This window comes from Lycium barbarum, chromosome 4 (assembly GCF_019175385.1).
Source record: "Lycium barbarum isolate Lr01 chromosome 4, ASM1917538v2, whole genome shotgun sequence".
Taxonomy (NCBI): domain Eukaryota; kingdom Viridiplantae; phylum Streptophyta; class Magnoliopsida; order Solanales; family Solanaceae; genus Lycium; species Lycium barbarum.
The window spans coordinates 139,751,945-139,766,000 of record NC_083340.1 but is presented as its reverse complement, the minus strand read 5'-3'; the positions used below and the strand labels follow the sequence as shown (position 1 = coordinate 139,766,000).

Sequence of the window (14,056 nt, the reverse complement as noted above, 5' to 3'; positions counted from 1 at the left end):
CTCTTTATATTTTTTAAAAAGAAAATAAAGATAATGTTTCACTTTACATAACACAAGTATTTCTAGAAGACCAAAAATATTTCTTAAGTGACGGAAAATCATAGAAAAATGTGTAAACTAACCGTTAGTAATATTTGGTAAAGCTTGAAATATTTGACTTTGAAGACCAATCAAAATTTTGAAAAAAAAAAAAAAAACTATATTTGAAAGTCTAATTAATCCGCGCGAAGCGCGGTTAGATTTACTAGTTTGAAGGATAAACCTACAAAAAGAGTAACGTATGGGGTAGAGTTATTATAAAAAGATATAAAATAGAATTATTAGATAATAAGTAAAAAAAAAATGAGAAAAAGAAACAAGGTAACTACGCGATAACACCAAAACGGCCATTATACAAAATGGAACTTTTATCATTACATAACGATGGATTTAACAATACGATACAGTAAAATTTAAGTAATAATTAAAACAAACATTGTATTTAAAGTAACAACACAACACAATATAATAGGTAACAATCATCCAAATGGGTCCAGTAATTTAACTAAATAATATAGGGAAAATGACCTAATAATACTAGTTAAGACCCTATATTACAAAACATAAAGATTCTTTTCCTTATTTACAGAACATAACAAATATATTACATTTTGTATCATATGTGGACTTTTTTTGCTGCCCTAGATGTCACCACGTTTGGGCTTAATTCTAGGAAAATTGATTCGTTTGTTGGCTTAATTTTTGGGCGAAATCTCCTTCAGCTTACTGTCTTCTTCACGTTTCTTTTCAATTTAAAAATATTCTCTCTCTACACCACGTTTTCACCCAAAATTAATTTTCCTCCTTCACTCAACTTCAACCACGATACCATCTTCATCAACCTACAATTTTCACCATTTGCTACAGTATTTTTTGCCGTTTTCAGTTTATTGAAAATCCAGATTATTACATCGCTGTAGTTTACTATTATTTTTGTGTTTCCTTGTGGATCAAAAAAATGATTAAAACTTGATCTTAATTCTACCCCTCGTAAAAGCCCTAGAGTTGCATTTGCAACAAGCCCTGCAATATGGGTGAAAAATCTCCCCATAATTCAGAGAGATTAGGATTAAACTCAAACATGATAGACAAGTGCGCTTCGACGTAGTCCAACAAAGATTTCTTTGAAGAAATCCCACACAGACGACAACAATTCGAAGATGAAGTCAAAATTGCTAAAGTTAAAAGCACTGAGGTTGACAAAGCCGAAACATCAAAGAAGAATAAATCTTCGTCTAAATTGAAGGAGTAGTATCGATTATGGGGAGATTGCATACCTTTTTAACTTTGAGATGTTTTTTTTTTTCTACAGTTGATTGTATAAATGTGTATAAATTATGATAAATTAGTAGTCGAATTGTTTATTTTCTTACTGAGACTTGTGTTGTAATTTGTGTATGAAATGTATATAAATTTTGTATACATTAGTAATAGAAAGCTTTTGATTACTGACCTGTGTATTAAGTGTGTATGAAAACTTATTTGTATCATTGAGATATGTGTTATCAATTTTGTATACATTAGTAATAGAAAGCTTTTGATTACTGACCTGTGTATTAAGTGTGTATGAAAACTGATCTGTATCATTGAGATATGTGTTATCATTGTGTATATGAAACTTTTAACCTGAGTGTATTATATTTGTATAACTCGTGTATTTAAACATGTAGTATACTTCTTTCCCCTTTTCTGTCAAATATACATAAATTGTATGCATTGTGTATGAGTGTAAGATTGTTTGTTTGTCTATACACTTTTCCCCCCTTTCTGTCAAATGTATATAAACTATATGTTATACGGTGAAAATCATTTTAGTCCTCCAACTTTACTTTAAAAATCAAATACCTCTCCCAACATTGAACAATCGACACTTCCAACATTGAAAATTTGATGAAGATGGTAGAGAGCGATAGAATTGATTTTTCAAGAGGAAGAAAATGTCAGTTGTTCAATGTTGGGGGAGGTATTTGATTTTTAGAGTAAAGTTGGAGGACTAAAATGATTTTCACTCATATGTTATATGTATACTCATTGTATGTTTTGTGTATAATTTATGAATTACTCATTCAAATTTATTAATTGTTCTATGTATAATATTGTTGATTGTGGGTATTTAAGCGAGATAATGATACCAATAGACCAAAATATGATATTTGATTGTTGGTCATAACGACACTAGGATTAAGGTATGGAGATTTACCAATAAGAAATCGTGAAGATTTGAACTGTATAATCAAGAAGATAAGGGAGAAGAAGAGATTGTTAAGATCACTCCAAACGTTGTTGAAGAAGACAGGAATATTCAAGATAACATGTTCACACCATAGCAATATACTACTTTCATTCAGATTTCATATAAGTGTATTACTTATAAATTCAAATAGATGTTTAGTGGCGTAATAACAGTGGTAAAAAATCTCACCACATGTATTACAGTTGTATGTAATATGTATATAATATGCATAATATAAAGGTGGATCGAGATAAATATTCTATCAAAGTTGTATTAAAAATGTATGTTGAGTTGTATAAAAATTGTATTTTAAGTTTGTATGTTGTTGTAGCTGTATTTAATTTGTATGAATATTGTATAGAAGTTGTGTGCATTGTTGTTGTAGTTGTATTAAATTTCTAAAAACCAACATGATCATTATACGAAATTTATGTAGTTGTATACAAATTTCATACAGATGTTATGCACGAAAGTTTGAGCTTCAAAACTTTTTTGATAACCAAATTCATATCAAATTGCAACAGTATCGATTGTACTCAAGTAGAAAGTTTTTACTCCCAACAGTATCAGATTTTATACAATTTTTTCAGAAACCTAAACATGAAATTTATACAAAATTAATACAGAATTCATACATGCACCAAAAACTGTATTCAAACTGTATTAGTGTAGAAACATCCTTTAATCTTCATCATACACCCTTAAAATTGAGATGTAAGCTCCAAAAGATATTCTCAATCGTTTTCAACACCACCTAGTCTAAACAAATAATAGTTTTGGAAAACCCGAATTCAAAATCAAAACTTCGAAACTTTTTAATGTCAATGTTGGACCGGTATCCAGTTGATCCTTTGGTGACAGGCGACGATATGAAATTCTTGTTAAATACCCTGAAGAAGAAAATGAAATGCAGATGAGAAAGAGAAGAGTCTCTCTTGCAAATCAAAGAGTCTCGCTTGCAAATCAACCAGATTATTGGTTTGTCAATTTTAAAACCGCTGAGAATGGTGAAAAAGTCAAAAACTGGAGGGGGAAACTCAGGGACACAGCAAAGTAGCAAGCAAATGAATAGGAGGAAGAAGATACCACAATCATCGGATGCAAAGAAAACAAAGAGTGTTAAAGAAATTCAAGGAATCACACCATTAACATCGGCCCAATTGGTTCCGATGACGGCAACACCAATACCAAAGCAAGACAAGAAAGGGGTGGAAAGCTCTAAATCGTGGGCAGATCTAGATGAAGAATCAGAATCGACTAACCCAAGTAACGCTACTACTTCTATACCTGTAAAATGGAGTAGTGTAGTAGGAGCAATACCAAATTTAGAGGGAATTGAATTAGAAATACAAGGTGAACGGATGGCAAAGGTGAAAATAACAATGGATGATGTTAAAGAGGAGATAGCCTATTGGGAAACTGCAGTGGTGTGTACGTATTAGGATCGAACCCACCTCAAACTGTGTTGGAGGGGTTTTGCCGACTAATCTGAGGCCAATTGGGGGTAGATAAGGTAGCACAGGTGAATAAGGGGGTGTTTTTGGTACAATTTGAGACAATCGAATCGAGGAACATAGCCATGGAATAGGGAATCCAGATGTTTGATAGAAAACCAGTCATTGTACAACCATGGAAGCCTGGAATGGAACTAACTAAAGAAGCGATGGTGAAAATCCCAGTATGGGTCCGACTACGAGGGCTGGATATCAAATATTGGGGGCTAAGGGCCTTAGCAAAGACAGTGGGTCTGATTAGTAAGCCACTTAGAACAGATAGTGCAACTACAATAAAGGACAGGCTCACATATGCAAGGGTACTAGTTGAAGTCACAATCAACCAGAGTTATCCAATTAGTGTGGAATTTAAGGATGAAAATTGGATGTTGGTAGAACAGGAGGTGCAGTATGAGTGGAAACCAGTACTATGTCCAAATTGTAAGAATTATGGACATGAATTGACTGAGTGCAAAAAACATCAGAAGGAAGAAGAAATCAGGAAAGGGAAAATGAAGGAAAAAGAACAGAAAGATGCTGAACCTGCAAGACCAGTGCAACAATACAATGAAAAAGTTGCTCAAGGGGGGAAATCTCAAAATGACAGATACAAAAATGTTAGACACTACAGAAGAGGGGGCACACAGCAACAAATGGCAGTAAACACAGGGAACAGATTTGGGGCTTTGAATCAAGTCCAAACCATTGAAGATGATTCAGGGATTAAAGCTGCAGATCAAGGTGAACAAATACGAGACAAACCTAGTTCTTCTAACCCCATATAAGAGCAAGGGGGTGGTGTTCCAGCAAATGGGAAGGGAGGGGGCATGCCCCTTTCAAATGGATAGATTGGGCTTTTGGGACATTAGGGGCCTAAACAATTCAGCCAAGCAACAAGAAATGCATCTGTTCATGCAGAATGCAAAGGTTGGATTGTTTGGACTCCTAGAGACAAAAGTTAAGAGAGCAAAAACAAACATAGCTTCTCTTAACTTGTGCAAAGGGTGGTCGTTTAGTACAAATTTAGCAAAACATCCAGGAGGAAGAATCTGGATATTGTGGAAGCCTCAAATTTTTGAGGTTGACATAAAGGAAACATCAGAACAAATCATTCACTGTGAAGTGGTGCACAGGGGGACTAAGCATAAGATCAGTATCACATTGGTATACACTTTCAATGATATGGCCTTGAGAAGAGGGTTATGGCAGGACCTTAGAAGAGTACATGGACAGGTGCAGGGCCCTTGGGCAGTTATGGGAGACTTTAACAGTGTGTTACAAAGAGAGGACAGAATAGGAAGCCAAGTAACAATGGCTGAAATTAGAGATTTCAAGCATTGCATTGAAGATTGTGAATTGAATGAGTTGAAATCATCTGCTGCATACTATACATGGTGCAACAAGCAAAGTGGAGACCAGAGAGTGTATAGTAGAATTGATAGAGTGTTGACCAACAATGAATGGGTGACACAACTACCAGCTTCAGAAGTGCATTATATGAATGCTGGGCTATATGATCATTCCCCCTGAATCATTAACTAGGAGGGAGGAAATAAACAAAAGTATATGTTCAGATACTTTAATATGTGGAGTCTGGCCCCAGAATTCAAAGAGATGGTTAAAGAGGGTTGGAAAACTGACAGGAGAGGGACAAGGATGTATGAGCTAGTAGGGAAAGAAAACAAACTAAAAGGAGTACTAAAGAAGCTGAATATAGCAAAATTCAGTGATGTCGAAAGACGAGCAGATGAAGCCATGGCAACCTTTCTTGATTGTTAAGGGAAACTACAGGCAGATCCAACTGATGCAGGCTTAATAGATGAGGAGAATAGATTGAAACAAGAATGTGGTACTCTAAATAAGGCAAGAGAGCAGTTCTTGAGGCAAAAGAGTAAAGTGATGTGGTTAACACGAGGGGATCTCAATACTAAATTATATCACTCCATGCTAAAAACAAGACGAAGCAAGAATAGAGTATTTGTTGTTAAAGATGTTCAGGGCCAAGAGCAAACAGAGCCTGGTAAGGTGATAGAGGCATTCATTGAGTTCTATACAAACCTGCTAGGTAAGAGCAAAGGGGATGGGGTACCAGTATGCAGTGAGCTGGTTAAAACAGGGCCAACAGTCAAGGTAGAACAACAACAACAACTCACTGTTGACACCCAATTTTGTCCCGCCTTTCTTCCAAAACATTTATTGACGTTTCTAATATTTTTGATAGCTTAAGAATAGTCATTTATACTTTACCACAATTTTAATTAGCTTTCTATTAATACCACCGATTATTATCCAACTATAGTCATTGCCTATTGTCATTATTATTACTGTTGTTATCATTATCATTGTTATTATTATTATTATTATTATTATTATTATTATTATTATTATTATTATTATTACCATTATTATTATTATTTGCATTATAATCATTTTTAACATTTTTTATTTACCGTCTTATGCACACACGCATCGCATTTATTTTTTGTGCAATAAAACAATAGCATTTACGTACTGTTAAACTTTTAAAATATTATCACACGGCTATTACGATATCATATAATTTTATTTTTATCTGAGTACTAATGAATATACTTTTATATTAGGTAATATTTCAGCACGCGTCAATATATAGTTAATTAAAATGGGTCCTTCATTTAAATTTAGAGGCCCATTTGTCCAAATCTGAACCCAATCGACCCACAAATATTTTCAGATCAGTCCATATTAATCATCCCATAATCAGTCCATAAAATTACTTGGGCTAAGACCCAATCCGTATGAGGCCAGCCCATTACCCTTTCAGCTGACCCGACCCGTAAACCTAAACGATCATCACCTCTCTCGAACGGCGCCTCTCTTCTTTCTCTCTCTCTCTCTCTCCGACGAAAGCAGTAAAATTCACAGAGCTCTTTCACGAACACAGATCATGCATGGTCATTTTGGGGAAGGAAATTAATGCTCGTCCTCCCCCCCCCCCCGTCAGGTTCAACCGTTGTAAGTTGTCTTCTTCTTTCTTTTTCTGTTTTCGATCTGAAACCATTTTAATAGGTTTCGTCCATTTGTGAGTTTGAATACTCACTTGTAATTGGTTGATTCAAAGATTGGAGGGATTTTTCCCTCCATTTCTACTGGTCTCTCACTAAAATGAAGAGGAATTTAGGGTTTCCGGGGTCCTATATAAAGAACCCCCACCCCTAGTGTCGAGGAAAAACGTTTTGAATCTGGGTTGAACATACTGAAAAATTTCGATTAAAAGCTTTAAACTTAGTCTTATTTTAATTTAAAATCCAGTTTCCAGTAGAATATATACAGAGTCTAGTTTGATTTCCCAGTTTTAAATTCTCTTCTTTTTGGTTGTGTTTGAGTGTATTGAGGGAATCTACAATTCCATTCTCGGTGAGGGTTTAACTCGAAAAGGGTCTGAGCATCGTTCGGGTTCGAGCGTAGACCCGAGATTCAGGCCCCTGTTCACTGCACCCATGAAAGGTAATCTTTCGTCCTTTAAGTTATCTTGTGTTGTTTAGTTCATCATTTGTTGTCTTTTGTTTGTGCTTAACTTAGGTTTTGTGTCATTAGTCTGTTTCAGTTATTATTAGTAGTAGTTTAGCATATCTATTTAGGTTTTACTTGTTAGTTAATAGAGTATGTGCTAATGTAGTGGTTTGTATGCTCTGTTGGTTGAATGTTCAGTTGCGTTTAAATGTTATTTTTAAAGTGAAGCATGATTAATAGTAACCTGCATTCAAACTTTACCTGTCCATGAGTAGATTAGCCTATAATACCTCCTATAATGTTATTTATGCCTAATATAATATTAGTAATGACATAGTAACATGGACTGCTTAGATTGAGACCTATTGAAAGAACATTTGGTTTGTTATTGTGATAAATATGACTACTTGTGGTTAAGATGTATGGTTTTTGGTTTTATTTCTACCTTGAGAAAGGCCAAACTTGTTATTTGCTGGAGTTATGAATGTCTGTTCTTGTTGAAGGATTAGAATGATGTTTCCCCTTTGGGACAGCCTAGGCTATAATATACCACTGCTATATTGTTTTGCCATTGAAGACAATTATAACAACCTGAAACCATCTATTTTGTTTTCTTTCTACTGGAAAGAGGAAATGATATCATGTTTTTGTGTACCTTAAACCAGTATGATGTTCATTTGGAACTCTTTTAATCTTGATACAATATTACCAGCATATGTATGTCACATTTAGACCGTTAAGCCAAAGTGCATGCCTCCCTTGACCACATGAACTTGTTAAATGCCTATTTCTTAGAGGTACTTGTTTTAGCATAGAAATGGTGGCATCTGCAATTGGCTTATGTGAAACCATGCTTGCTCAGTTCTTCTTGTAACCATATAATAGTAAAGTCATTTAAGGTATATGCTTATGTGTTAGAAAATAAGTAAAGAGCCTGCCAGGTACTTGCCTACTCACATCCAGCTAGTTTTGTCTGAATGTCTATGTCTGTATCTGCTTCATTTATGTCATATTGCATCTCTCTTCCCTTCCTCTTGTGAGTTTCTTGTTAATAAATCTGGGCATGATCAGTGTACAATATGACTAAGTGTGAGCCTCTTCATGTGTGCATGATTCTTCCTCTTTTTCTCTTCTGAATATTGTACTCTCTCATATGAAATTCATCCTTGTATATCCTAAGGTGGTGTCATGGCATGTCAAATAGATTGGAGTTTGTTTTGCCTAAATCTAAATGCTGATTTTTGTTGAATATAAGGGAGATATACCTAAATATACTAGATGTATACAATTCCTATATACCTTTAGTAGACAGGAGTTTTGTATATTGAAGTATACGTGAGATATATCATCTGTGTTGCCTCAGAATCATTAGTTGGGTATCATAGTAATTTATGTTGGGCCTCCTTTCTATTTTTTTTGTTTGCTACATCGGGCCTACTTTATTTTCTTTTATTGTTGTGACATGTTTGGGCCTGCTTTCATCCTTGTTACCGTTGTCATTTTTAACTGGGCCTGAACAGAAGTCTATTTCATTCCATCAATATACTATAGGAAAATTTCATGAATGTTATGTTGATTCTGTGCCTTTTTGAATTCTTATATGATTGCAAGTATACTGTGTGATTATGTATATATGTGTATATCTAGAGTATGCTTTGATTAATACATTTATGGGGAGATTAGTTGGTCATTATGGATTAAGCTTGAACCCTCCCCGGTGTTAGCCATGCCTGGGATTCCTGGAAATCCCTTGGAACTTGTGCAACATTGGGAGGACGGGGGCAAAAGCTTTCCAATATTAACCCTCTAAGCATCCTTATGAATGTGTATACATGAAGTATACTCAAATATACATAATATATACATAACCCACTGATCTGTTTTTTGAATTTAGCTCATATATGTTTTGCCTTATTTAATGGTTACATACGTTTCTAATTCTTTATCTTTGTTTTTTCGCATGTACACTTCGGGAGCAAATTGGGGTCTTCGTAAAAGACTTCCGTGGCTACAAGAAGTCTCGTTTTGAGACTTAAACCGCAGCCCAATTTTTATTCGTGTCACTCTGGACTCAATTCCCTTCTCGTGAAACACTTTCCAACCAAAACAAAGAGAGGGGCTATTGTTGATTTTAACTTACCTCGGGACTAGTTAATTTTTCTCTTCATATATGTTTATTTGTTCGCCTTAAAGATTATTGACTTTAGGATATTTAGAGTTAGACGGGGTAGTTGACTTAAAGGAGAAACTAGTAATTAATTCCGTTGGTTTCTTTTTTTTTAATTTTTTTTATTTCTTATTTTAGAATAGCGTATAATACCTATAGCGTTTTATGTTACTAAAATAATCTATTTTCAGCGGCATGAACACATATTTTGAATCGAGAGGATCGCATTTTATTTTCTTTATTATCTTAGAAATTTTAAAACGTCACTGATATGCAAACATGAACTCAAGTATATTTTTATAAACAATTCTTCAAGTTTGATCCGATTATGCATATTTTTATAGCTGAGCATAGTTAATGAAAAATAAATAAATAAAAGAAAAATAAAAAGAAACTCACCCCCTTTTGTATCATATTTGTAGAATAAATCTAGATTTTGTTTTTACATCGCCATGTTCACATAACATAATTTTATCCAAAGCTCAAATTTGCTAAATCTTCTTTTAAAAGCTATTATTTATGTGCAATTCCTTACTTGAAATTCACGCAAGGTGTAGCGGAAATACTTTTATTAAAATAAAATGATATTAAGATGTATGATTTATAAAAAATGATTTTTGGCCTTTTGAAGATAATTATTTCCTTAGCAAGTTTAGAAACGCATTATATTGTTTATTTGCAAAGTTTCTTTATTTTTATTACGTATATGCATTTTATGAAATATCTTTCTTAAAATTACTTATAAGATATTATTTTTTATATTTTCCGATATTAACCTAAGTTTGACCGGTTAATCGCAGTTAGCGAATCTTAAAGGATGCCTAACCCCTTCCCTTTAGGATAACCGAGAACCCTTACCTAGAATCACATTAATTAAGCAGACCATTAACGGAGGTTTAGTTTAGCTTTACCTCATTAATATTTAGGTGTACTAATTCACCATTAAAATAATTAGGTTGCGACTCCTTAAAATAAATAATTTGGGAATCACCAATATGTTGTACTCCGATTTAACCCGTTTAAAATGGGGTATAACACTCACACAACAAATAACAGATGAAGAAGTAAAGAAAGCAATGTGGGAGATAAAAGGAGACAAGACACCTGGTCCAGATGGATATGGGAGTCAATTCTACAAGGACAGTTGGGACATAGTGGGAGTAAAGGTAACAAAGGTAGTGCAAGACTTCTTCAGGTCTGGAATATTGCTGAAAGTGATAAATCATACCCTCATAACCTTAATACCAAAAGGAACTCATGCATAAGGGGTAGAAGACTATAGACCTATAGCATGTTGCAACACCATCTACAAGGTGATCTTTAAAGTATTGTGTAATAGAATGAAACCAGTGCTATCAACTATCATATCGGCCAATCAAAGTGCTTTTGTTGGGGGTAGAACCATAGTGCAGAATATACTCATTTGTCAGGACCTGGTTAGACTATATAAGAGGAAGCACAATACACAGAGCTGCCTACTTAAAATTGACCTTAAAAAGGCATATGACACGGTGGAGTGGGATTTTGTGAAAGAAATGCTGGAAGCATTGCAATTCCCTGAAATTTTACTGGCTGGGTAATGTAATGTGTGACAACAACACAGTATCAGATAGCATTGAATGGAGATGTTCATGGTTGCATCAAAGGAAGAAGAGGCCTTAGGCAAGGGAATCCAATATCCTCTTTGCTCTTTGTAATCTACATGGAATACTTATCTAGAGTGCTAATCAGAGTGGGTGACATGCCAGGATTTGAGTACCACACTAAGTGTAAAGGGCTCAGGCTAAATCATTTATATTTTGCAGATGGTATGTTACTTTTCTGCAAAGGCAACTATCAGTCAGTAATGCTGCTGCTTAGAGGTTTTCAAACCTTTTCAAACACATCAGGCCTACAGGCAAATGCTGGGAAATCAAACATTTTCAGCTCAAATATGGAGAAACAATGCTTAGATGATATTTGTGCAGTTACAGGATACCAGCTAGGAGCACTGCCATTCAGAGATTTAGGGGTACCAGTCTCCTCCAGGAAAATTAATGCAGTTGATTATGAAATGCTCTTAGATAAAATGGGGGCTAGAATAAGGGCATGGAGTTCTAGGAACTTGACCTACGCAGGGAGAGGTCAGCTAATAAACTCAGTCCTACTACATGTGCATACATACTGGTCCTCTATATTCATTCTCCCAAAGGAAGTTATGAAAAGAATAACTGCACTTTGTAGGAACTTCTTGTGGGATAGACAAGAGGTATCTAAGAGAACTCCTTTAATGGCCTGGGACTTGGTGTGCAAACCTAAGCAAAAGGGGGGGGGGGGGGGCAGTGTAATCTGGAATGAAGCAGCTGTAGCAAAGTATGTATGGAATGTTGCCCAAAAAGCAGACAACCTATGGGTAAAATGGGTGGATCATGTATACATAAAGGACCAAGACTGGTGGCAGTACTCTCCTCCTACAGACTGTTGCTGGTACTGGAGGAAAATCTGCACCATAAAAGAAAGATATAAAACTGGATACGTGGAGAATGGGTGGCTTAAAAAGGATGGGAAGTACACTATACAGAGTGGGTACAAATGGAGGAATGAGGAGATGGAACCTTGGCCTGGAAGTAGATGGGTGTGGAACCAAGTAAACGCACCTAAACACTGCTTCATTAGTTGGTTAGCTGCATAAGATAGGCTTCTAACAAAACAAACACTCCACAAAATTGAAGTAGTAGATGACTCCAACTGCCCATTATGTGGAGATGCAGAGGAGAGTAGAGCACATCTGTTTTTTGAATGTAAGTTCTCAGTAACATGCTTAGAGGACGTGATGCAATGCATGGGAATAGGGTACAAAACAAGGACCTTCAAGGGATTTGGAGGAGGCTGACAAGGAATAAAAAGGGCACAAACTGCAGAAACTTCATCACAGCAATGCTTGTGGCAGTGATCTACCACATATGGAAGGCCAGAAATGCAACAGTATGGCAAGTGCAAATCCCATTGCCAAGGAAGATCTGTGAACAGATAAAACATGAGGTGTACATAAGGGACAAGCACATGAAGAAAAAGAAGGAAAGCAGCCAAGGCAGAAGATAGATAGAAATATTATACCAAAATACTTAGATAGGTCACACAGCTTATTACTTTAAGTTTTGAGTTATCATAGGAAAAAGTAGAAACGGAGGGATGCCTGTAGTTTCATAGAATTAATAGTTTTGAATAGGATTGATGTACAGTTTATCGGGTGATCAATAAAGCTCTCTTTTCACAAAAAAAAAAAAAAAAAAACTAAAACCTACATATTTATCTGTTATACCATGTATCAGAAACACACACACACACACTTTATATACATACATTATACATAATTCATACATGGTTTGTACATAACCTTTTCCAGAAAAAAATACACATCATTTTTTCATGAACAAGATAGACATACAATGTTTATACCATAAAAATACTACTTTCATAAACAACTTTTCCTTAACCAAATCACAACCTTTTTTTCAGATATATATAATTTATTCACGATTCACACATATTTAGTTGTTATTAATGAAAAAAGAAGTCTCATTTTCCACCATGTTGTATCAAATTGAATGAAAGATGTTATCCATCAACGTTAGTCGATGAAAGCTTTAATCCGATGATTTTGAAGCCAATATGTATAAATTTTGAAATTTCAATTGCGTCTATTTAGAATTCGACCGTGTATCGATGTTGAATTAGCCGTTTCTATCACATTCAATTGTTCGACAAGGAACAGAGGAGAATACCTGATGGTTTCTTTGAACTCGAAATTGAATGATTTCTGAAATTTCAATGGCGTATAACTGAGGATTCAATTGTGTATCGATTTTGAATGTGCTGTTCTTCAATCACATTTGATTCCTCGACCAAAAACTGGAGAAAAACGGGGGATAAAATATCCTGCTATGTTTTTTAACCCGACAGTGGATGATTTTTTGAAATTCCAATCGAGTATACTTGAGAAGTTAATTGTGCATCGATGTTGAGCCGATTAATCAATCTGATTGGATTCGTCGAGTGAAATAAGGAGAGAATCAGGGGAGAATTTCGAACTGGGAGATAATTTTGGGAAGAGGATTAGGTACGTTTAAAGCGTGATTCCTGTAAGCAGTCAGTTACCGTGTATTTGAGTTTCATCGTATTTGTATACGTTTTGTAAGATTTCTATTGTTATGTTTTGAAAACTAAAAACTCTCGTTATGTTTCGTAATACATGATGCTTATTATGTATACTAGTTACACGATGCCCGTGCTAAGCCCGGGCCCAAATTTAAAATATAAAAATAGTAAATGTTTTTTAAAGAAGTATAATTTGTGTCATATTTTTTTACTGCATATTTAATATAATCCAGTGGCATGTTAAATATGTATTGTGGATAAGTCTTTTAAATTTTTAAAGTTTCTCTTAATTAGATAATTTTTAAACAAAATTTCTTTTATGGGGAAGGAAGTCTGGCAGGAGAATTATCAAAGAGATGCAAGCGACTCAACATTTTGTAAAGTAACATGATCTAAATTATATACAATAATTACAACTTGATGAAAATCATCAATTGAATTTTTTGACGTTTTTATGAATTTCTGGCTATATGATTTCCTTATTTATAGATTGAA

General features: G+C 34.7%; 1 protein-coding gene across 1 annotated transcript; it reads left to right on the top strand.

The window, feature by feature from the left end:
- The first annotated feature begins 5,349 nt into the window (after nt 1-5,349).
- On the top strand, nt 5,350-12,095 carry LOC132637908 (uncharacterized). Its single transcript, XM_060354922.1, has 5 exons — nt 5,350-5,460; nt 5,557-5,830; nt 10,481-10,619; nt 10,764-11,000; nt 11,144-12,095. Exons 1-5 carry the CDS (start codon nt 5,350-5,352, stop codon nt 12,093-12,095), a joined length of 1,713 nt encoding a protein of 570 aa, XP_060210905.1.
- Nucleotides 12,096-14,056: the final 1,961 nt, after the last annotated feature.

Coding starts and splice junctions, on each gene's coding strand:
- LOC132637908 (XM_060354922.1), top strand. CDS start 5,350: ATGTGGAGTCTGGCCCCAGAATTCAAAGAGATGGTTAAAGAGGGTTGG. Junction 10,620..10,763: donor GTAGTGCAAGACTTCTTCAG/GTCTGGAATATT, acceptor ATTGTGTAATAG/AATGAAACCAGTGCTATCAA. Junction 11,001..11,143: donor CCTGAAATTTTACTGGCTGG/GTAATGTAATGT, acceptor ATACTTATCTAG/AGTGCTAATCAGAGTGGGTG.